Below are 24374 nucleotides of genomic sequence, written 5' to 3'. Positions count from 1 at the left end.
GTTTGTGTATATGATATTTAAATTAGAAAATAATTGAGATGCAAAACTCTCACCTAACCACTGATTCATTTAATATTCTTTATCTTACTGATTAGTCTTTAATTGGGGTATGTGGCTATGGACCAGGTAGTGTTCAACCTATTATTTTTATAATATTATTTATATTGTTTTATGTTTGTATTCATTTTGAGGTTACTTCAGAAAAAGGGAAGTTAAACCACAAAGTCCTTTGAATGATTTGCTAGAGTCATGTCAAGTTTTTCAGCTTAATGTGTTTTAGTAATCTTCCATATTGCAGGATTTAGGCAACTTTTTAAGGGGATAACTTTCTAAAAAGGAGTTTGAATATTTTCAAAGACACATTTTATATACATTGTTGAAAAAGAAGATTATTTCTTTGAAAGATGATTTTGAAATTATGTTAGCATGCTGTGATTTCAAGACTGAAGGCTTTCAGTGAGTAAAAACAAGATAGAGATGTTACCAAGATAGATAATTGAGTACATAGTTATTTTCTTATCTATACAGTCATTGAACCATATATTCAAAGATATGAAGATTTATTATCAATGAAAGTTAATGGCTTTATTGGTATAGGGAATAACTAAGTGAGGAAACTCCATCTATTCATACAGGGCAATACTCTCTGGATCCCTAAAATACTGAGAAGTTGTATCTCTTGCTCAGCATCACACTGCCAGTAGATGTCAGAGATGGGACTTGAACATAGATAGGCCTTTTTGGCTTCCTTATGATATCTGCCTCATCTACGTGGAACATAAATGCAGTGAATATAATGAAATATCCTGTGCTATAAACAAATGAATATAATGAATATAAAAACAAATGAAAGGCAAGTGATTAAAGACTTCTATGAAATGATTCAGAGTAAACAGAACCAGGAAAAAAATAAACACAGTTTATATAGTAGTAATGTAAATAGGAAAACAGTGACTAAAGCTGTTTTTGATCCCTTCTTTCTCCAGAGTTGGAAACTGTCTTCTACTCTTCTTTGAAGTAGAGGCTATGAGTTCAACTCTCAACATACTGCCAGACATGATTGATGTGTTGGTTTTACTGACCTGCATTTTTGTATTTTAAAATCTTGTGTTATGTTGGGTAATTACCTAGATGATAGAAAATGGATAGTCAGATTATCCCCAAAGTCTTAGTGTTTAAAAACCACTCTAAAGAGTTTTGAAATACGATATATTTGAAAATAAATATAATATGAAGACAAAAAGCTATCAGTAAAAATAAGGATTTTTTAAAAAATCCTTTATGTCCTTACATTTAATGTCTTTGTTCTGGCCTAGATAATTTCAAACTCAGGGTGATAAATCTTACATCAAAACTGCTTATAGTAATAAAGTATTTCAGAATTTTTTAATGGTCTTGTGACAAAATTGCAAATTAAAATGGCCTGAATAAGTGAGCATTTTTTGGATAGCAGTTCTATATTTGTTACCAGAGATTAAAATGTCCTAGTGTGTGTTTTTCCACTTTTAGCTTCTGTGATTCTGTTTTCAGTTACATTAATTTTCCTAATTGTTTGGATCAGAATTCTAAAATCAATCTTTATAATTACAGTAGAAAGAAGTAGTTAGGTATCCAGAGTAAGAAAGTTCTAAGCCCCCAAATAGTTTGCCAGTATACAGATCTTTTTGTTAATCCAAAAATTTTCCATTTCTCTTACTACATATATATATAATTTTATTTAATTGTAATTTCTAATTTTATGAATTTCATGTGCTCTTAATTTCATATATATAAATATCTTGACTTTTTGTTATATTTTACCATATTAATATTTGATATATTTTGCTCTAGTTACAAAAAAAATGCCTTCTGAAGTAGATTTTTTAGTTCACCAGAAAAGCTAGTTTATTAACCACAGCTGTTAAAATGGCTAGTCTTCACGGCCCCTTTAAAATAGTGCCAAATCATAGCAATAATAATTAGTTTTTTCAGTTAATATGTGACTGCTGGCTGACTTATATAAAGGTGACTAACTTAAGATATCACTTTTTATAAGCTCTTCTCCTTGTGTTTGAAATCCTTTACTACATAAAACTGTTTAAGCCATTAAGACATACAGCTAGATTCCAAATAAACTGGAATAGGACGAGGAGGAGAAAATAGAACTGGTGATGATGACAGAAATGGAAATATTGGCAGAACAAGATTATGAAAACTTAGCAATTCCTGGAATAAGTATTTCCTAAAATAAGAATTTGACTTGTAGTTTAAAAAGCCACATAGAGTCATCTGTCAGCTTAAGTTCTCAGAGCCAATTTATTGTTTCTATTGTTTATATCTTTGCAGAAGTTAATTTTTAAAAGTAAGGAATGCTTGATTACTATCCCCATTATACTTAAAACCAACAACAAAGACGCAGTGTAGTACAGTGGAGAGAACACTGGACTTGGAGTTCAGAGAATTTGGCTACCAATCCAGTCTTTTAGTGTGATTATTGTATTTGTACCTTTCTGAGCCTCAGTTTCCTTATCTATGAAAAAAAGAGAGGTTCAGATTAATTGGCCTTTAAGGTTTCTCATAGTTCTAAAGCTGTGATCTTAAATGGTGGATTTTGGAGGGGGTGGTATGCAGTTATCCCTTTGGGATAATATATAAATACTCCATATATATATATATATATATATATATATTTGAGAGTAATATTTCTTTTCCATGTACACACTTTAGAAAGTGCCAGATCTTAATGGAATCTTTTTATTTGAGAATTAACAAGCTCGAATTTCACCTCATTATCATTTAATTTTACCATGCATTTAGCATTTATACACAGCTTTCTTTTTTAACTACTATATAGTTACATACCAGGTAATAGAAGAAATATTCATAATATTCATATGCCTTATCCTTGCTACTAGTTGGCAACATTCTGCAGGACAAATAGTCTTGGATATCTGTATTCTGTAGTGAATAATTAATAAATAATTGCTGAATGAGTGAGTATATTTTTCCCCAGTATTACTGTTACTTAGTAAAAATGAGCTTTTGGAAGAAAGGTGGTAAATAAACTTATGCCAAGATTAATGCAATAAAAACATATTTGAATGCCTACTGTGTGTGCAAGGTGTAAGACTTTGGATGTCATGAAGGATATGAAGATGGTCTCAGTTATGGTTTCACTTGTTCAGAGTGCTTATGCCTTTCAGATAGGTAGAAATGGTTTAAAAAAATGTTGACATCTTTTGATTGTACTTGGATTTAAATGAGGCGAGTCGCTCAAAGTCATCATCCTCACTCTCTTCCAGAGCCATCAGTAGCAGGATAAAGTCAAGATGATTGGTCATGATTTCAGTTATTGTGGATGACTTTGGTTAGTGTCTTTGATAACAAATCTCTTAAGTTCTCCATAGTACCTGCTTTACCTGTAAGACTGTGTGCTTGCTCCCATGCTTTTTAGCAGAATATTTTCAGCCGTGTTATCAAATGCCTTCAGTGAGGGCAAACATGGCATCAAAGTCAGCTACCACACTGAGAGTAATTTCTTCAACTTGAAAAGGCACAAGCCAAAACTGAAGTAGAGGGAGTATTGCTTTATTATTTTTTTGCTTGCAGATGATTGTGCACTCAGTGCAGCCTCCGAAGCTTGAGATGCAACAAAGTATGGACTGATTGTTCTGCTTGTGCTAATTTTGGCCTAACAATTGACACCAAGAAAACACAAGTACTCCCATCAGCCAATACCATACCATTCATATGTGGAACCATTCTGATACAACAAATGGCGACGTTTTGAATGCTGTGGATAACTTCTTTATCTTGGCAGTATACTTTGCAGGGATGTCCATGGTAATGAATTGCAAGAGCTAGCTCAGTGTTCCGGCTGAACACTGGAAAGTGTGGGGACAAGATCAAAGTGAAGCCCTATGGAGCTGTTGTGCTAACTTGATTGTTGTACACCTGTGAAACAAGGACAGCATTCCAGTGTCATGCCAGGAAACTAAATTGCTTCCATTTGGATTATCTTAGGAAGGTTCTGAAGATCACCTGGTCCTGGTGGGTCCTGAAGACCCTGAAGTCTTTTCTCAAACTAAACTTCTTAGCATTCAGTCTCTACTGCAGAGAGTGCAGCTTCTTTGCGCTGGTGACACTGTTAGAATGCCAAATTTACACTTGCCAAAAAAGACTACTTTATGGACAGTGCTCACAGAGTGATCAAGCCTCTTTTAAGAACTTTAAAATTGATTGTTTGACGTGGAAGACATTGACACAGGGTCATCCAGCATGGCATGTCCTCATCAAAGAAGGTTCTGTGCTCTATGAGCAAAGCAGAATTTAATTAGCTCAGGAGAAACATAAGATGCAGTTAGAACCAATTGTATCAGAGCATTCCAAGATAGTTTTTAACATTTATTTTTGCAGAATTTTGCGTTCCAAATTTTTCCCTCTCCTCTACCTCCCCTCTTCCCAAAACAACAAGCAATATTATATGGGTTAGACATGTATGATATTTTTAAACATATTTTCATATTTGTCATGTTGTGCAAAAAAAAAAAATCAGACCAAAAGGGAAAAAAAGAAAAAAGCAAACAAATGGAAAAAAAAAATCATGAAAATAATGCATCCACATTTAGTCTTCATCTCTCTCTGGATGTTCATGACATTTTCCATGGGAAGAACCTTTCCCTGAGAAGAAAGAATGCTTACTTTTTCTATACTTTTATCTTTGACATACTATTATTTAACCTTTTCTTGAATATTTTTGTAGCTTAATTATTTTTTAGATAAGTGATTTAATTTTTGATAGATCTTAAGCTCTTAATCATTAGCAAGTTTTTCTTTTTAGAGATAAAATTAGTCTTGACCCAAGTTCAAATTCTGTCTCATATATTTACTAGCTGTATGACCCTGGACAAGTCACTTAAGCCTCTCTGGCCTTCAATTCTCCATTTTGCCAAATCTATTTTTTAAGGAGTCTTGTCGATTTCTGTGCTTCCTTTTCCAACTGTTAGTTTTTTCCCCCCAAGCTTTCATAATTCTCCTGCATAGCTTTCATTTCTTTTCCAAAATTTTCTTCTATCTCTTGTGATTTTAAAATCCTTTTTGAGCTTTTCCAGGGGAATGTTTTGAGCATGAGAGCAGTTCATATCCCCCTTTGAGGTTTCACATGTAGGCATTTTGGCCTTGCTATCCCCTTCTGGGTTTGTCTGCTGATCTTCCCTGTAGCCATAGTAGCTTTTTATGATCTGGGTTCCTTTTGTCTTTTTGTTCATTTTGTAATAGTTTAGCTCTGCTCCAGGCGCACAAGGAAGATTGTTCCAAGATGCTTTTGCAGGGGGATAGACACCTCTCACTGACTCTGGAGTGGTGGTGCTTCTGGCTTTCCCACTGTAGTGTTGGCCTGGCTTAGACTCACTGTTGTGCTGAGGTTTAGGGGGTTGCATTTTGCCTTCTGTACTTGATTTGGCGGTCTCATAGCTTGCATGCTGAGCCACTGGCCCACTGAGTCAGGATAGAGGGGTAAACAATGCTGGTCTGTACTTTGGCTAAGAATTTATTGCTAGGTTCCCCACACTGCTCCTGTGCTCAGTTGTGTCCATCTACCCCAACCCCACCAAGTGAAACAGACATTTCCAGAAGTCCTTGCAAGATACCTTAAGCTGGAAAATTGTTTACTCCAAATGTTTGAGATTTCTGCCACTCTAAAATCAATTCAAAGGTTTGATCTTGTGTTGATTCTGCAAGAAACTAGGGAGAGCTCAGCTATGTCCTATCTTTTCTCTGCCATCTTAGTTCTGCCCTCTTCTCCCTTCATTTCTCCCATTTGTAAAATGAATGGGTTGGCCTTGATATGGTTTCTTTCCCAAATCTTTTCCAGCTCTTAAAGCTGTTTATACATCTTCTCTGTAAATTGAATATGCACACTTATTGCAAAACAAAGAACAGATCTTTTCCCATTCACTTATTTTAAGAAAGATAGTAAACAAGCATTTACTGTGTGGGAGTGCTGAGCTATCATTTTCTAAATTATATCATTTAAGCCTCAAAACCACCCTGGGGGGGAGCTATTTTATAGTTGAGGAAACTGAGACAAACTGAAACAGCTCACAATTAGAAAGTCCCAGAGGCCACATTTAAATTCTGGTCGTTCTGATCCCACCCATTACTCTTATTTACTGTCTTAGGGTCTAACTATATTGAGACTGTTTCCTAATTTGATCCAAATACTGTGTGTTTATTGGTTAGATTTTTGAGATCAGAAAGGATTCTCCCTCCATCATACATGTAATACATGCATATAATACTATAGATGCCATTTCTCTGCCTATCTAGCTCTTTTTTCCCACCTTTAAACTCTACCTCCCCATTTATTTTAGTCTGTCTTGGAAAGTGGGTATAGTTTATTGTTGGGATAATAATTGAAGTCTTTCTGGTGTGATAGAACCTGTCAGCACTTTAATATTTTCTTATAGTCTTTAAAAGCTCGTGATTACCTCACTATCATGATGAGAAATTGAAGTAGGATTTTGTAGGCTTAAATTAATGCAGCATAATATTTCATTCGTTTCTTAGTGGCCACATTCCAATATTGGCTCATGATTGCACTTGGTTCCATTCACAAAACTCTCCAGACTTTTTACATGAACTATTGTCAAACTAAATCTATCTCATGACGTCAGTAAACATCATGAAAAGACTCTGTGGAACTCAAGAGGGCTGGGGAGTAAGCCCAGGACAGGCTGCCATTGCCTACTCCTTCCCCAACTGCAAGCTGGTTCAGAATAGTGTTATAACAAATGTTCTTTTAAAGAGTGAAAGAAGAATCCATTATTTAGTGATTCTTAGCAGAAATGACTATGCCCAATGGGAGGAAGGACACCAAATGCAGAAGCAAGAATAAGCTTTATACTGTTACCCCTCCCTTCAGGGTTTGGATTGCTTGGATTTATAATCCAGGCTAGTTACAATTGGTCAAATTTAGTCAGAGTTACAATTGGTCAGATATACAATCCTCTTTAGTCACCCATTCCATATGTCAAAAGGATTGTGTCCTATCATTGACCCTAATTAAGAAACCGTATGTGAAGTTATGCAAAACATTTCCATAAAGTCAGGTTGTGAAAGAAAACATAGATCTCCCACCCTAATGAAAAACGAAAATAAAAACCCTCAAGAAACGTTAAGCTAGAGAGAAATAGAGAATTCGTCAATCTATATTCAGTTACAATATACTTACTGACGTTCTTTCTCTGTGGATAGGATTTTTCCTGCATAACGCCATCTAATTGCCATAATAGGGAGAATGTTCACTAGAATTAGAACTCACTAGAGTTATAAATATTATCTTCCCATGTAGGAATGTAAACAAATAAACATTTTTAAGGCCCTTATGATATCATTTTCCTAATTATCTCCTTATGCTTCTCCAGAGTCCTGTATTTGAAAATGAAATTTTCCATTCAGCTCTGATCTTTTCATCACAAATCCTTAAAAATATCCTCTGTTTCATTGAATGGCCACTTTTCCTCTGAAAGATTATACTCAGTTTTATTGGGTAGGTGATTCTTGGTTACTTTTTTGGTTTTTCTTTATTATATCTTGATTTCTCATAGTCTTTAGCTTCCATTTGATTAATTCTATTTTTTAGGAAATTATTTTCCTCAGTGAGCTTTTTGTACCTCCTTTCTCAGTTGGCCAATTTTACTTTTTAAGGCATTCTTTTCCTTAGCTTTTTGTATTTCCTTTTTCACCTCTCAATTCTTTCCCTGTATTTTTTCCTATCTCTTAGTTGTTTTTCAAAGTCCCTTTTTAGCTCTTCCATGGCCTGAGCCCAATTTTTATTTTTCTTGGAGTCTTTGGATGTAGGAGTTTTGACTTTATCATCTTCTGAGTGTGTTTTGATTTTCCTTGTCATCATAATAACTTTAAGTGGTTAGAAAAATTTTTTGTTGTCCTCAGTTTCCCAACCTATTACTGTGTTTTTAATTTGTTGTTACACACCAGATTTTGTTGTACTTGTACAAAAGATTGTTTTTTGTTACTCTTCTGACTCCCATCTTGTCGTCACAGGAGTCTTCCTGGTGTGGCCAGATTGAGAGGTCCGGAAACTTCCAACATTCCTGCTGATTTAGAGGTCCAGCTTTGTTTTTCTGGATCTGGGCAGGAGCTGGGGCCAGGGCTGGGCCTGTACTGGGATCCCACTCTGGTTCCACAGACTTTTTTTTTTATTGACTTCCAGGTTCTCTGTTGTCTCTGGTCTAAGAGATCTGGAAGCCACTAGTATTGCTGCTATTTCTGAAATCAGGACTGGGGCTTGGGCTGAGTCTGAGTCCAAGTCCAGGTTCAGGGCGGGGACTGTGTGGAGCACCCTGCCCCGGGACTGCACACTAAACTCCTACCCTGGTGTCACAGACCGTTTCTGCTGAATTTCTATGTTGCCTTCAGCTGGAAAACATTCTACTCCATCTTTTGGGTGTTCTGATGCTCTAAAATTTGTTTAGAGTCATTATTTAAAGGAATTTGGAACAGGTTGGAAGTGAAGTTGGGCAAGTTCCTGCCTTTGCCATCTTGGCTCTTCCTCTGGTTGGAGATATCTTTTTATTGACAGAACATATGCATGGGTAATTTTTCAGCATTGACTCTTGCTATCGTTTCTGTTACAACTTTGCCCTTCTACCTCCTCCCCTAGATGGCAGGCAGTCTCATACATGTTAACATATATCTTAAATACAATATATGTATACATATTTATGTATACATATAAATGTATGTATTTATGTATACATATAAATATGTATACATATTTAAATACAATATATGTATACATATTTATACAGTTCTCTTGTTGCACAAAAAAAATTGGATTTAGAAAGGTAAAAATAACCTGGGAAGAAACAAAAAATGCAAGCAGTTCTCACTTATTTCCCAGTGTTGCTGAGTGTAGCTGGTTCTGTTCATAACTGATCAATTGGAACTGAATTGGATCCTCTCATTGCCGAAAATAGCCACTTCCATCAGAATTGATCCTCATATAGTTTTGTTGTTGCCATGTATAATGATCTCCTGGTTCTGCTCATTACACTTATCATCAGTTCATGTAAGTCTTTCCAAGCCTCTATGTATTCATCCTGCTGGTCATTTCTTACAGAACAACAATATTCCATAACATTCATATGCCATAATTTACTCAGCCATTCTCCAATTGATGGGCATCCATTCAATTTCCAGTTTCTTTCCACTATAAAAAGGGCTGCCACAAACATTTTTGCACACATGGGTCCCTTTCCCTCTTTTAAGATCTCTTTGGGATATAAGCCCAATAGTATCACTGCTGGATCAAAGGGTATGCACAGTTTGATAACTTTTTGAGCATAGTTCCAAATTGTTCTCTACAGTGATTGAATCCGTTCACAACTCCAGCAACAATGCACCAGTCTCCCAGTTTTCCCACGTCCCCTCCTGGTTGGAGATATCAAAATATTTCACCCCTCTATTCTTCCTGGTTTTGTTGGGGGGCGGGGGGGGGGGAGTTAAGATTTTTTTTCCCCCAGGCAGTTGGAGTTAAGTGACTTGCCCAGAATCACTTGGCTAGTAAGTGTTCTTCATTCTGTTTTAACAGTATTTGTGGAAAGCTAACTTTTTTCATATTCTTCACACCATGATATATTTTTATGTAATTGGGGTTTTGTGAAACCATAATGGAGGACTTTATTTTTCTTTTTATTTCCATTGATATTTACCTTGTTGATTTTAACCTGTCCCAGTCATTTTACTCATTTACTGATTTAATAAAAATGTCATTTTTCTTATTCTAATTTATAGTACTCAACATCCCACTTTTTTAAATAAGGGAATGAGAACATAATATGTAAACTGTAGGCTAGTGAACTTGACTTGAATTTTGGATAAATTCAAGAAAAAAAATCAATAAAGAAATGGTTAATGAAAAAGAAGCAGTGTGAAGAGTCATCATGGCTTTGTCATAAATAGGTCATGGGAGATTAACTTTATATTCTTTTTTTATTGTGCTTACTAAAATTATAGATCAAGCGTGTGCTATAAGTACACTTTACCTAGATTTTGATATAATATTTCCTAGGATTAATTACCAGCTAGAAAGAACCTCTGGTTAACATAGTTCAGAGTAACAAAACATTTTGGTGCTGTTAAATAAGGATGTAGGAAAGATGGCTAAGATTTGTGGAGATGCTGAATTTGGTTTTGGTTATTTTGAGTTTGAGAGGTGCCAGCAAGATACCTATATCAAGATTACAATATACACATTTTTTTCATATATACATAATTCATCCCTTAACTTTTCTACCTTCCAAGTCCAATATTAGTACAAACATTTGTCTCTGTGTGTGGGTAAATGTTGGAATCTTTTACAAAGTGTGAAGACATTGGAGTTGATTTGATCTGATTTTGGGCCAGAACTTCAAACAAGGTATTAGGTGGAACTGATTGAACAATACTTGTGTTCACACCTTTAGAGAGCTCAAGTATCTAAGTACTCATTGGAGTTCACATGAGAGTTCAGGGCTAGTATGAGAGCTGAATTCACACCTCCCTTAGGACCAGAGAGCACTCTGGGAGATAACCTATAATCCCTGCCTTGAGAAGGCGGAGTTAACCTTTGGGAGATCACATAAATGAAGGAAGTGCTTGGAGCGAAAGGAGAATTTCTCCAGAACATCAACAGGCCTCTGAGAAAGAACACTCTGGAAGAAAAGACTACTCGCCAAAGACTGGAGATTGAGAAGCCACGAGTCTGAGCTGACTGGAGACTGAAGAAAGCAGAGGCAAGAGCCAAGGACAAAACTACAAGATCTCTTGGAGCCAGGCAGTGAGATATAGGCCTCAACTAACCGGGATAATTTTGTAAGGAGAAATAAACGTTTGCAACTTTTACCAGCTGGCTGAGATTTCAAAGTAATTATTTATTTCAACTAAGACTAAGGCTGGCCCCCAAGAAAACTACCAACAGGTAAAGACGAGAGGGAGGAGAGAGGTCTGCTTCTTGTGCTATATAACTGTGTAGTAATCCCTTCAGTTTGGGAACTAGCCTGCCAGATACTTCCAGTCATATGTCAATCAGTCCTTCTGTCATTCATGGAATTTTCATGTTTCCGTCTTAACAAGATGAGACAAAAGCCAGGAACAATTTAAATATATGTGCAAAGAGTAACACATTGGCTCTTGACCTCCACTGTTACATTTGATCAAGTATCTGAAACTATTTATTATGGAAAAGGTGGATATATATATATATATATATATATATATATATATATATATATATATATATCACTTCTATCACTCTATCATATATATGTATTTCACTTAGATTTGGAGCTAGATGAGATCTTTAATTAATGTTGTATAGTCCAACTTCCTTGTTGTACAGATGAAGCCCCAAATCACAGAGATTCACTGAAAAAGATCTGAGGATTTTGTGATGTGGCAGCCAAAAAAAAGTATTGTGATAATTGGTTGCATTTAGAAACAATTGAAGGGCTATCATGTACAAGAAAGATTTACCTCTTTGACTCCAAAGGAAAAAAAAAAATCAGGAGCAATAGTTGAATAGACAAATTAAGGATTGATATTAGCAAAAACTTCCTAATAAAAAATGGTATAAACATCCCTGAGAATTGTTGGTTTCTTATTGAAGGGCTTCAAGAAGAAACTCTGAATGACTACTGTTGAAGTTCAATTGGGACCCCAAAAAGTTTGGGGTTCCAGACTGTGTCAGGAGGTATCTCATAAGAATTTGCAGGCTCGGACCCATTTCCAAGTCAAGGGGCAAAGTTTACTATAATTGTAGCCAGTTAAAGCAGGCTGTTTCAAAAGAAGTGGGAGTAAGAAAATAAGTTTATTAGGAAAAAGTGCTTCATGTCACTGATTTGCTAATTTTATGGCTTAGAGGTGGAGTTGGGGAGTGGTATTAGAGGTGGAATTGAAGAGTGGTCTGGTGTACAATTCATTATTGTTTCAGAAACTTTATCACTGACTAACAGATTGTTAACTGACAGCCAGCAATATTTATAGCCTTAGCATCTTGGTCATGTAGAGTTAACTGGGGTAGGATAACCTAAAGGAAAAAAGACATCATTTCCAGCTACATCATTCCCAAGGCCAGGTAGCCTTAGGGTTATTGATACATCTTCCCTCCATGCTGCACCACATCAAGGTGTGTTATAATTGGCATTCATTTTTTGTTTCGGCTGAATTAGTTGATCCATCTCTGAAATTCTGTAATTCTGTAGAATAGGAAACAGCTATGAGACTTTCAAATTTTATTCCTGGATCAACCAAAGAAATAGTTCTACAAATAAATTGTGTTGGTATGTATAAAGCACAATAGCTTTATAAATACATTCGTTGCTTTGTATTGAGTGATAATGTAAAATAACTAATTGACATATGCCTTGGAAAATTCCAAAGATTTTTCCAGTTATCAGGTTCTGGCACATGAGCTGGAACTTTTGCATGGGGATTTTAAGCCATCCATTCTCTTAGGGTTCTTTGAAACTGTTTTGGGCTTATGCTATCCACTTCCTCCTAGTTAAAACTTTTAAATTTCTGTCTGTATATAGTAGATGTCTGTTGTTTGATGCAAATAATCTAGTCATTTTCTCCTTTGACCTCATAACTTCATAGAAGTTTTTTTTTAACAGGGCATAGCAGATTATTCGTATGGAGTAGCATTAGAATTGTTTAAAATATGGTCTAACCACCCTGTAGATAGATCATGTGGGATTATTCAGGACTAGAAAATTTTTGGTGGATGAAGTTGAATGTGACAGGATAGTCTAAAAGAAAAAAGCAAGATCTATTATTCAGAACAGACATTGATATTATAACGTGTGAGCAAAAAAGTAGTGAAAATAGAAAAAGATACAAGAAGTTGAGTTGATGCCAGGTGTCCAGAGCTGGTAAGCATTGTTTATTTGATCCTCAAACGCCCTTTCTTTATCTCGGGATTCTTTTCTTAGGAGACATATAGTCATAGGATCATAATGAATTGGCTGCAGTTTATATCTAACAAGCTGTTATATTTCCTACTGGGACTAAGATGTTGAGTGGAGGGGGTATATACTTATTTCATTTTAGGTTAGCTGACCAGAAAAAAATGTTTTTCTTTTAGTTTTTGGCAAGAAAACTAGCCTATTATAAAAAACATCTGGTGTTGTTTGGATATAGAAAAGAGCATAAGCATTGTTTATAAGAATTGCTTAATGGGGGTAATTAATGCTTAATGTAAATTTGCAACTTTACAGATTTTTGCCAAATATTACAATAAATTTTAAGTAGCCCATGAAAATAGATTTAGGGTTCCTGATCTTTGCGACTTGGAGTGTCACACTCCGTGAGCTTTAAACCCAAATGCCTCTTTAAATAGTTTAGTGAGAAACATGTTAAGCTACAAATTGAGTAGTTTCTCTTACAGGTTCAGTTCTATTGCTATGAAGTCCAAGTGATTTGTTTTTGTTATTTTGTTTTACTAGAACTTTTGTTATGTTGTATTACACAAAATAATAAGGCCCTCAGCTTAATCCATACTTTTTTAAATGTAAAGATTTTCACTGAATACATGTTGAAAATAAATTTAACTTTGCTAAAGAGACAGAATGATTGACAAATCACTGAACTTACAAATGTCCAAAAGTAACTCTGGTCTTTTTTTTCCTGTGTGTGACCTTTTTTGTGTCATTAATCCCATCAACAATTTATGGCAATATTGGCAGTGCTATTCACTCTTTCACAGAATGAAAATTTTAAATAGATACAATAAAATATGTAAAGTTACAAAATAAACCATTTATATAGAAATACAGTTATCAAAATATGCATATATCTTTATGCATAGACCTGAAGAACTTTTACTCTAAGACTAAAAGTTAAAGGTGAGTTGACAGCTAATTCTTGAAACCTTACCCTGAAGTGATTCAGTGTTACTGCATTCTTCAATCATTAAATCTTTATTAAGAACATACTGTGTATACTGTATTAAACCCTGGAGATATAAAAAGAAGGGGCTGGAGAACACCACAAACTACTACCTAGTCCCTGCTCTGAAGTAGTTTACTGTTTAATGGAAAAGATAACATGCAAACAAATATAAACAAAGGTAAGTTTTTTTTACTAGATAAATAGGCAATAATTAACAAAGGTTAGGCTTTGCTATTAAGAGTAAGTGGGGGAAGACTTTCTCTAAAGGGCGGGATTTTTGTTGGGACCTAAAGGAAGCTTGTAGTCAGTAGTTGAAAAGTGTCTGGGAAGAGGCAAAGAAAATATCTAGAATCAAAAGATAGGATGTTTTGTTTTGGTAATAGCCCCGGGGGCCCAATAGTTAGCTTCTGATATAAGAAGACTGGAAAAGTTAGAGGGGGCTAGATTATGAAAGTTTTTGAATGCCAAAGGTAGTATTTTGTGTCTTATCCTCAAGGTAACTAGGAGCCACTGGAGTTTATTTATTGGGAATGGGGGAGTGGTTAACATCATCTGACCTGTGTTTTAGAAAAATGATTTTAGGTGGATTTGGAATGGGGAGAAATTTGAGGCAGGCCATTGCTGTAGTCCAGGTGACCTGCACTGGAGTGCTGGTAATGTCAGAGGAGAGAAAGGAGTGTATTTGACAGATATTGCCATAGGTCTTGGCAACAGATTAGACATGGAGAGATGGTCAGGAAAGATAGTGAGGATACTTAAAATATATTTATTTATACATAAAAATGGTTATTATCTTTTAAGTAGTAGATACCACAGTTGAGTTAGTGAATATTTTTCATCTACTTTGCAAGAAGTCTATCCACCTGCTCATTTCACCCACACCCTGGCTTCAAACTTCATTTGCATAAAAGACAACAAAAAACCTGCTAGCATGGCTCCCTCAGGTCTTATTTTTCTACTTAGTAATTAAGTGCACTGTACGTTTGTAAACTAGATTATAGAAATGATTTATTATAGTTAGACTTGGAAAAACTAATACAAATGATCAAAAAGGCTGAAATACTCTAAAAAAATCTTGCTTCATAATATTTAGAATCCTTTAACAGTTTCATTCTTTTTGGAATGAAAAGTTTGAAAGTCATATTCCTAACTATCTAATTTAGGAGGAAAATTATTACAGTTTTAGACAGAGCAACAGTCAGTGCTAATGTACAACCAAATCACTGGGATTTTAAAAAAAAATCTAAAGTTTAGGAATATAGAGTCATTAGATGAGGTTGTTGAAATGGCTGGTGGTCTTGTGATGAAAAGAGACATCTATAACCAGAGAGAAGACAGTGGGAACTGAATTTGGACCATGTTATAACATGATATTTTCACTCTTTTTGTTGTTTGCTTGCATTTTGTTTTCTTTCTCACTTTTTCTTTTTCATGATTTTTCTGGAGCAGCATGATATTTGTGGAAATATACAGAAAGGAATTGCACATGTTCACCATATATTGGATTACTTGCTGACTGGAGGGAGGAGAGGGTAGGAGAAGGGAAAGGAAAAAAATTAAAACATGGGTTTTTTTGGGGTGAATGTCAAATTATCCATGTGTATGTTTTGAAAATAAAAAGGTTTTATTTAAAAATTTTAGTTTAAAAAATGTGGGTAATAAGATAATATAACTCCCATTTTACCCTTATTTATACATATTTTGCCTTTTAAACAACTCATTTTTGAGTGTGAAAAAAAACTAAGAAAAATGTGTTGTATTGCTACAAGAAATACAAGGTTGAATGGCAAATTCGCTTTAAAAGTCTTAACTCTATGAATCAGAAATCCAAGTAACTCATTTTATTTGAAATTATCCTGGGATTGATTCTCCTAACCTTTTCATATTAAATTTCACTTGCACAGAATCTCATTAGAATGACTACATATCTCACCATGAAATAATTTGTTTTATTTTTCAGTTAATAAGTATTTATTTTCTCTTCCCTGTTTTATTTCATTAAAAGAAAAAAACCCTTGTAATGAATATACATATTCAAACATGACATTCCTACATTGTCCATGTCCAAAAACATTGAATCTTGAAATCCATCTCCTCTGGCTGAAGGCAGGTAGCATAGACCTCTAAAATCATGATTAGCCATTACATTGATAAAAGATTTGAAATCTTTCAAGTTTTGTGTGTATGTGAGTGTATTCTACTGTTTTTGTAAAAAGCGTTTATTTTTTTAAATGACAGCACAAACTAATCACATTTATCCAAAGCAATCTTTTGTAATCTCGGAACGCTAAAACAGTGTGAGAACCTGGGCTTTGATCCCAGAGGGTTAAATGATAATTAATTTGAGCTCATCTTATGGGTCAAATCCTATCTTCCCAGGAATAGCCATTCTTGGAGTCTTCAACAATTTCTCCAGCGCTGAGCATAACCCTAAATGCGCATATTTTTTATGCTCTTTAAAAAAGTGGATTATTTGCTCCCTTCCTCCCTTGGCAAAATAAAGCTTTCATTTAAAGAGAATCCAATTCTCAACGAAACACACTGCTTAGCTAGAATCAGTTTTTCTTGAATTTTTCAGGCCATTCTAATTTTGCCTTTAATATTTAATTATTTTCACATGTGTTTTATAGTTATATTTGTATATGATTTCAATAGAGTGTAAATTGCTTGAAGATAGCAATTATGTTATTTTTCATCCTTATAATGGATATTTGTTTAATGGAATAAATTTCCTTTGATCTGTTTTCTGCCCCCACCACTCCTGTAAAAACTTTTTTTTTTTTCAGCCCTGAAGTCAGGAGTTCAAATCTGGCCTCAGACACTTAACACTTAACTAGCTTGACCCTGGGCAAGTCACTTAACTCCAGTTGCCCCAGCAAAACAAAAGAAACCCAAAAACTTTTTTTCTCAGGCTTTCCCTAATCTTTTTGCCAAATCTAGAAGGCGTTGTCTTGATCTCAACTATCATGTGAATGCAGACAGGCACACATTTCCTCCTTTCCCTGCTATCCCAGGAAATTTTCTTCAGACCTCACTTGTGCCTTCTCCAAAGTTACAAAGCCTGGGGCTGGAACTCAGTCTAATCTCTTCCTCATGGTTTTTCCCTCCTTACCCTACAAAATCCCCAAACCTTCTTTTCTTAACTTACTTATTCATGAACTATTTTTCTAATCGAATGTTGAAATTTTGTTGATTCTTTTACTTCATTCTAATCAGTCACTTCGAGTCTCCTATATTCTCTTTTTATATCGCTTCCTGACATCATCCAGTGTTGTTGGAATAATTTCCTGCTTAACTAGTTGTTTCTTATTCTATTTCATCTATTTCCTATTCCCCAACTACCTCCTAAAAAATACCTTTTATCATGTTGCTCTACTTTTCTTTTTTAACGAACAACCCTTTTCTTTTTTTGTTGCTCTACTTTTTAAAAACCTTTGTTGCCTGACTTGTTTATTAAATTGCTGCTTGTTTGTTTTTGTTTTTCCTTGCTAATCAGCCTAAGTGTTAACTTCATAGCCAGGTATGGAAGGTTCATTTTATTAATTAATATGAGAAAATTACTGCTGTAAGTACTATAATGAAAAAAAAATTTAATGTACTATTATAATTTCATTTAAATAATAAGAACAGGTCTTTTCCATTTAACTTCCTTTACAGATTTTTCTATTTGGGGTCTTGGTTATATGCTTTTATCCTGGTTTACAGAGCCAGCTATGATGGTAATGATTTTGACTAAAGCTATCCATTTCTAACAGGAATAGTCTGTGATGATAATGATTAGATTAGTTTCTACTCTTGTACCCACTGAAAAAGATGCTTCCTCTCTGCTCAGATTTTTAGAAGGTTGACCATTAGTGAGAACTTTTAAAATAAAATATGCTGAGTATGAAAGATGTTTGGGGAAATATTAATTAAAGATTTTTTAAAAGATATCTTTAATTGGTTTAAATTTGTTAGTGATTTTTTTATTGTAGGAGTGCTCTTGCCGGGACTTATCATTGTGTTTTAAATAATGTTGAAGTAAAGTTAACAAATGTTAGAGTTACTACTTGTTCTAAGTCCTAGGAATAAAAAGAAATGAGTTAAAGAATGCCTTTTCCTATAGGAGCTTATATTTTACTAGAGAAATATAGCATGTACACAAATAAATATAAAGTGTGTCTATAACAATACAAAATAATCTCAGACAATGCTAACAGCTTGAGGCTGGATGCCAAGAAAGGCATGGGATAGGAAGTGATACATGAATTGTATGGTATAGAACTGAAGAAATCAGTGCATTCTTGATGTGAGGGAATGTTTTATGCAAAGGCATGGAGGGGAGAAAGTGAATTTTTTTGGTACTGGAAATAAATCACGCAGGGCAAAGCTGTGATTATAGGAAGGGGAATTATATGTAGTAATATTAGAAAGACAATTGGGATCTAAATTCCTATTCTAGGAAATTTATATTTTAGCCAGGGGCAGTTGAAGGCTACTTGAAATTTTTTTTTAATTTAATAGCCTTTTATTTACAGGTTATATGCATGGGTAACTTTACAGCATTAACAATTGTCAAACCTCTTGTTCCAATTTTTCACCTCTTAACCCCCCCCCCCCCCCCTCAGGCTGGGGGGCCTGGCAGGATGGCCAGTAGATGTTAAATACATTAAAATATAAATTAGATACACAATAAGTATACATGACCAAACCGTTATTTTGCTGTACAAAAAGAATCAGACTCTGAAATATTGTACAGTTAGCTTGTGAAGGAAATAAAAAATGCAGGTGGGCATAAATATAGGGATTGGGAATTCAATGTAATGGTTTTTAGTCATCTCCCAGAGTTCTTTCTTTCTCTGGGCGTAGCTGGTTCAGTTCATTACTGCTCCATTGGAAATGATTTGGTTGATCTCGTTGCTGAGGAGCTACTTGAAATTTTTAAGAAGGATCTGACTTGATCAGATTTTTTGTTTGTTATGAAAATCCATATGGTAGTTGTAGAAAAAGCTCCTTGGAGAGAATAGAGAGAACCTGAACCCAGGAGATCTTTTGGGAGGCTGGTGTAATAGTCCTCATGAGAGAAAGAGACCCTGACTTAGGAAAGTATGTATGTGAGATCAGAGGACAGATAACAGAATCAACAATATTTAGTAACTGATCAGATATGGAGACTTAAAGGAGAGAAGAGAATACAAGAATGACTTCAAGGTTGGGTATCTGGATAACTGAACAGGTGATAATAGTCTCAACAGATGTAAGGAAGTTTGGAGGAGGGATGATTTTAAAAACACTTTATTATTTTTTTCCTGGGATAGTTTTTATTTCTACTATTTAAGCAGAGCAGAGAGTTTCTTAAACTTGTGGAACTTTACATTTTTCCCCCCAGATGTTCTCAAACAATGATGAAGCTGTGATCAATAAAAAGCTTCCCAAAGAACTACTGCTAAGGTAAGTCTGTGAAATTAGAATTCTTTTGCTTCTCTTTTGCATCTAATGCCTATTATAGATAATTATTATAATTTGGTTGGACAGTTTTAATGCTTTTTATTATTGCTGCTACTGCTGTTGTTTTGCCAATAGCAAATGTACATTGTTTATTGATCACTTCTGAAGTCAAAAGGTAGTAAGCATTTTCTAGGTGCCAGGCATTGTGCTGAGGTATAGGATTACAAAGAATGGTAAATATAATCTCTGTTTTTAAGGAGCTGACATTCATACAAGGAAGATAACATATAAATGACTAGATAATATACGAAATATATTCATAGTAAATAAATTGCAATATTAAAAGGAGAGATATTAGTAACAGGGAGGACCACAAAGGCCTTTTGCAGAAAGTGAGATTGTGTTGAGTCTTGAAAAAATTAGATCAAAAAGAAAAAAAACTAAGCAAGTAAATAAATAAAAGGGTGAACATACTTTGTTGTGATCCACCTTCAGTCTCCATCTTCTCTTTGGATGCAGATGACCCTCCCTATTATATATTATACCAGTCTTTTGGAATTGGCCTGAATCACCTCATTGTTGAAAAGAGCCATGTTCTTCAGAGTTGTTCATCACATAATTTTTTGTTCTTTGCTTGCTTTCTTTGATTTTTTTTCTTTTTTCATCTGATTTTTCCTATGCAGCACAATAATTGTGGAAATATGAATATATAATTGTATGTATTTAAAATTTATTGGATTTCTCTGCCATCTAGAGAAGGGAGCTGTGGGGGAGAAGGGAGGGAAAAATTGAAACACAAGATTTTGTAAGGGTAAGTGTTAAAAATTATGTGTATGTTTTGAAAATAAAAAAGCTATAGTAATTAAAAAAAAGAAAAAAATAGAGTACAGTTTGAATTGTATGGGAGCACTTGATAGGCTACATTTTATGCTACCATGTTCAATGATTTGACCCAGCATATGTTAATATACAGCTACAAAATTATGCTTTTGGAAGCAAACTACTCCATTGTCTGTTGTATAATGAAGACTGGGCTTTACAAATGAATTAAGCAAGTGTTCCGATTTTGGCTTACCTTCAACTTAGTCACTAATTCTTTTGCTCATTCTTTCTGAAACAAAGTTCACAAGTAATGATTTTGAGAGCTGGAATCTACTATTTGCATACTGTGAAATTCACTTAGCACAGATTGACAGTGTGCTCTTAGAAAAGAAGACTCAATGTATTTATCTAGGGGTGTCTTCTGGAAATGAGCATCAGTATTTAGAAAACAAAGAATCTTGTGTCTTTAGCTAGTACACATGTATATTTGCATTATTTCCAATGCTACTCTTATGAAGATGGTATTGATAACTACAAAAATGAGAGGTCAAGTGAGATGTACTTGATCCCATGCATACATCCCTTTAGTTGTGGGAATTGGCATAGTTTCAAGATGAAGGGGTATGACTGATGAGGGAATGTATTATATAAGAAACAACAGGGCTTGGGGGAGGGGGAAAAGGAAGAGAGTGAAGCCAAGATGGTAAAAAGAACACATATTTCTTTTTGACCTTTTCTTACTACACTAATTACAAAATTCAGCCTCTGAATTAGTGCTGGACTGGCAGAATCCACAAATATTGGGAATGCAGCAAATTACCAGCAGAAGATAATTTTGAAGATCGCCAGAAAAGGTCTGTTTGGATTGTGTGTGGGAGGAGGCCAGGCACAGGCAGGTAGGCAGAGCACGGAGGCTAGTGCATACTGTGCAGAACTGGGACGGGGGGCAGCAGGAGTGTAGATTCTGCACAGGTGAGAATCTACAGGAAGGAATCTACACCAGTGTTGGCCAGTGTTGGCCCTGGTTTCAAGCAAGCAGATCAGCAGAGAAGTTATAAAACACCCAACACAAATGCAGAGGGTAAAGAGTGAATGCCAGAGTCTCATGGGACATGGCCATGCCCACCAAACACCAGGAGTGAGTTAGCATGGACTCAGCGCAGCTGTGGCTGCTTTGATGCTGCTTGTAGAGGAATCTTAGAAAACCTCCCTGGTCCTAAAAGCAGATCCTAATTTTTTTTTTAATGAGTAAAAAAGCAAAGAATACTCTTAAGTATTGATAGTTTCTATGGTGAAAGAGAAGTACAGATTTTAAACCCTGAGGAGACTAAAAGCAGTTTGTCTCCAGATGAAGCTCTAAAGGGGTCAATAACCTGGTCCCCATCACACATGGGTCTCCTAGAAGAAATTATCTTAAAAGAGAGCTAGAAGAAAAATGCGGAAAGGAAATGAAAACTTTCCAAGAGGGTTTGGAAAAGACATACAACTCATTAAAAGATAGATTTGACAAAATGGAAAAAGAAAACAACTCTCTGAAAGACAGAATTTGTGAAATGGAAAAGGTAAATAACTCCCAGGAAAAAAGAATTTGTGAAATAGAAAAGGAAAATAACTCCTTAAAAAACAGAATTTGTGAAATGGAAAAAAATTCTATAGAACAAAACAACTTATTTAAAAACTCAATTGGATAAATACAAGAAAAAAGTAAATGAAGAAAACAATTCGCTAAAAAAAAGAAATGAACAAATGGAAATGAATGGCTCGATAAGACATCAAGAATCAGTCAAGCAAAACCAAATAAATGAAAAAATAGGAAAAAAAAAGTAAAACCATCTACTTGGAAAATAACTAATCTGGAAAATAGATCTAGGAGAAATAATCTAAGGATTATTGGACTCTCTGAAAACCATGATGGAAAAAAAGAGCCTATACACTATTTTTCAGGAAATCATCAAAGACCACTGCCTTGATGTTAGAGAATCAGAAGGTAAAATAGCCATTGATAGAATTCACCGAAAATCTCCTGAAAGAGACCCCAAAATTAAAGCTCCACACAATATTGTGGCTAAATTTCAGAACTATTGGACCAAGGAAAATATTACAAGCAGCCAGAAAAAAACAATTCAGATATCAAAGAGCTACAGTAAGGATTACTCGGCATTTAGCAGCTTCCACCTTAAAGGATTGAAGAACCTGGAATCTGATATCCCAAAAGATAAAGGAACTTGGAATGTAGACAAGAATAAACTACCCTACTAAACTGAGCATCTTCTTCCAGGGAAGAAGATGGATATTCAATGATATTCAGTTCATTTCTGATGAAAAGACCCGAGCTAAACAAAAATTTTGACCTGCAAATAAAGAGAAGCATAAATAAAGATCCGATTTTTTCTGTGAGCAAGATAACTATATAAATATGTTTATATTTTAATATATTTAACTGTATTGGACTACCTGCCATCTAGGGGAGGAGGTGGGGGGAAAGAGGGGAAAATTTGGAACAGAGGGTTTTACAAGGGTCAATGTTGAAAAATTACCCATGTATATGTTTTGTAAATAGCTATAATTTAAAAAAAAAGAAAGAAAGAAACTTGCAAGTCCTTTTTTGTCTATATCTTTTTTTTTTTTTTTAAATTAACTAGGATTCTTTTGGCATAAATGTTACGGTAAATATATCGTAGGTGGATAAGAACCACAAAACTTATTTTAAAATAGAATATGGATGGATCACTTTGTGTGTTTGGGGCAAGGAGGTATATATTTGAGTCATGGTTTTCTAAGTGAATAAGAGGCCTGAAAGGGACTCCTTTCTGCTTGAGTTTGTCACAGCTGCCCTACAATAATGAAATCATAGATCTGCTACCAAAACAATACCTAGATGAGTAGATCATAAAAGATGGGATAAAATAGAACACCACTGGATTTTATTTATTTCTCACATTAGTTATTTGACTTTAATCCTAATTTTTGGCAGTAGATCAGTAAATGGCCTGATTTGATGAAGAATTAAAATATCCATATTAAATAAGTGAAATAGACATCATATGATTGTACATTAATATCTTATAATAGCTATATTGTATTTGGTCAGTATCTTCAACTGTGTAGAGTAAAGCACCTGAGACTCTTATTCAGCTTATATAAATGCAATACCAAAGCTAGGCAGTCCTTGTCCTCAAGAAGCTCATGTTCTAATAGGGTCAGAAAACATATACTGGCCAGGGAAAGTTTTTTTGGTGTAGGAAGTCATAGGGATGATGAATGGAACCATAGAAGATCTTTTTAACACCCTTTCCAGAATCAATAGCATTATTGATTTGAGTACAACTTTCAGAGCAAGGAGGAGGGGGACATATCTATCTTCATAACAGAGAAAATAGTAAGAAAGTATATAGTTTGATAGGGGGAAGCATGGGCTTTCTTGTATGGTCTGAAACTGCCCCTGCACAAACTTTTTTTTTCTATTCTTCAGGAGATTAGGTAGAGTGAAAAAGAAAGGGAATGTGGTGTTACTAGAATAAATATGCTGAACAATTAATAACAAGGAATAAAATAGGAAAATTAAAAACAGATCAAAGAAAAGGGCAAAAAGAATAAGGGAAGAAAGAGGAAAGAAGAAAGAAATGGATAAACACTTTACACATGAACCTCACTTGGATCTTAATTGGACAAAAGGTTAAACACATACATCACACACAATTTGGTGAATAAAAAAATTCAGAGAGAATAAGATAGAAACAGATCGAAAGGAGATAAGCACTAAAAGAGATTCAAGGTGGGTTTAGTCATAAAACAAATTTCCAGTTTCAGAGGATAAATTGTGAAGTGGAATAAGAGGAAAGAGTAAGAATCTAGGATAGAGAATGAGCCAGGGAAAGAGAAGACAAAAAGTAGGATGGGAAGCATATTATATTAAATATATAGATAATTAGCTTTGAGTAGAATTCTTTCTCAATCACCCTCTTTTCTCTGTAAAGAAGGGAATGTGGGTGGGAAGAGAAAAAAAAATAGAAGAGGATAAGATAGAGGAAAATTGTTAATAACCAATTTATATCATAACTATTAAAACCCGAATAGGATGAATTCACCTTCAGCAAAGTGAGTTAGAAAGTAGAATATAACAATGTTATTTATTTAAAAAAAAAAAAATACAGAAACATTCATAGAGAGTTAAAATGAAGGCCAGGATAAGCTCT

At 34.7% G+C, this 24374-nt stretch overlaps 1 protein-coding gene across 3 annotated transcripts in view; it reads left to right on the top strand.

The window, feature by feature from the left end:
• Window positions 1-24374, top strand: part of FBXL20 (F-box and leucine rich repeat protein 20) — a 111503-nt gene that overhangs the window by 33211 nt on the left and 53918 nt on the right. For all 3 annotated transcript variants that reach the window (XM_031966175.1, XM_031966176.1, XM_031966174.1), the window contains exon 2: window positions 19298-19359. In XM_031966175.1, the coding sequence (XP_031822035.1) occupies window positions 19298-19359 (62 nt within the window). The remainder of the gene's footprint in view (window positions 1-19297; window positions 19360-24374) is intronic.

The sequence above is a fragment of the Sarcophilus harrisii genome, chromosome 4, assembly GCF_902635505.1.
Source record: "Sarcophilus harrisii chromosome 4, mSarHar1.11, whole genome shotgun sequence".
Lineage (NCBI taxonomy): Eukaryota > Metazoa > Chordata > Mammalia > Dasyuromorphia > Dasyuridae > Sarcophilus > Sarcophilus harrisii.
Note: the sequence above shows the minus strand (reverse complement) of the source record. Positions and strands in the feature narration are given on the sequence as shown.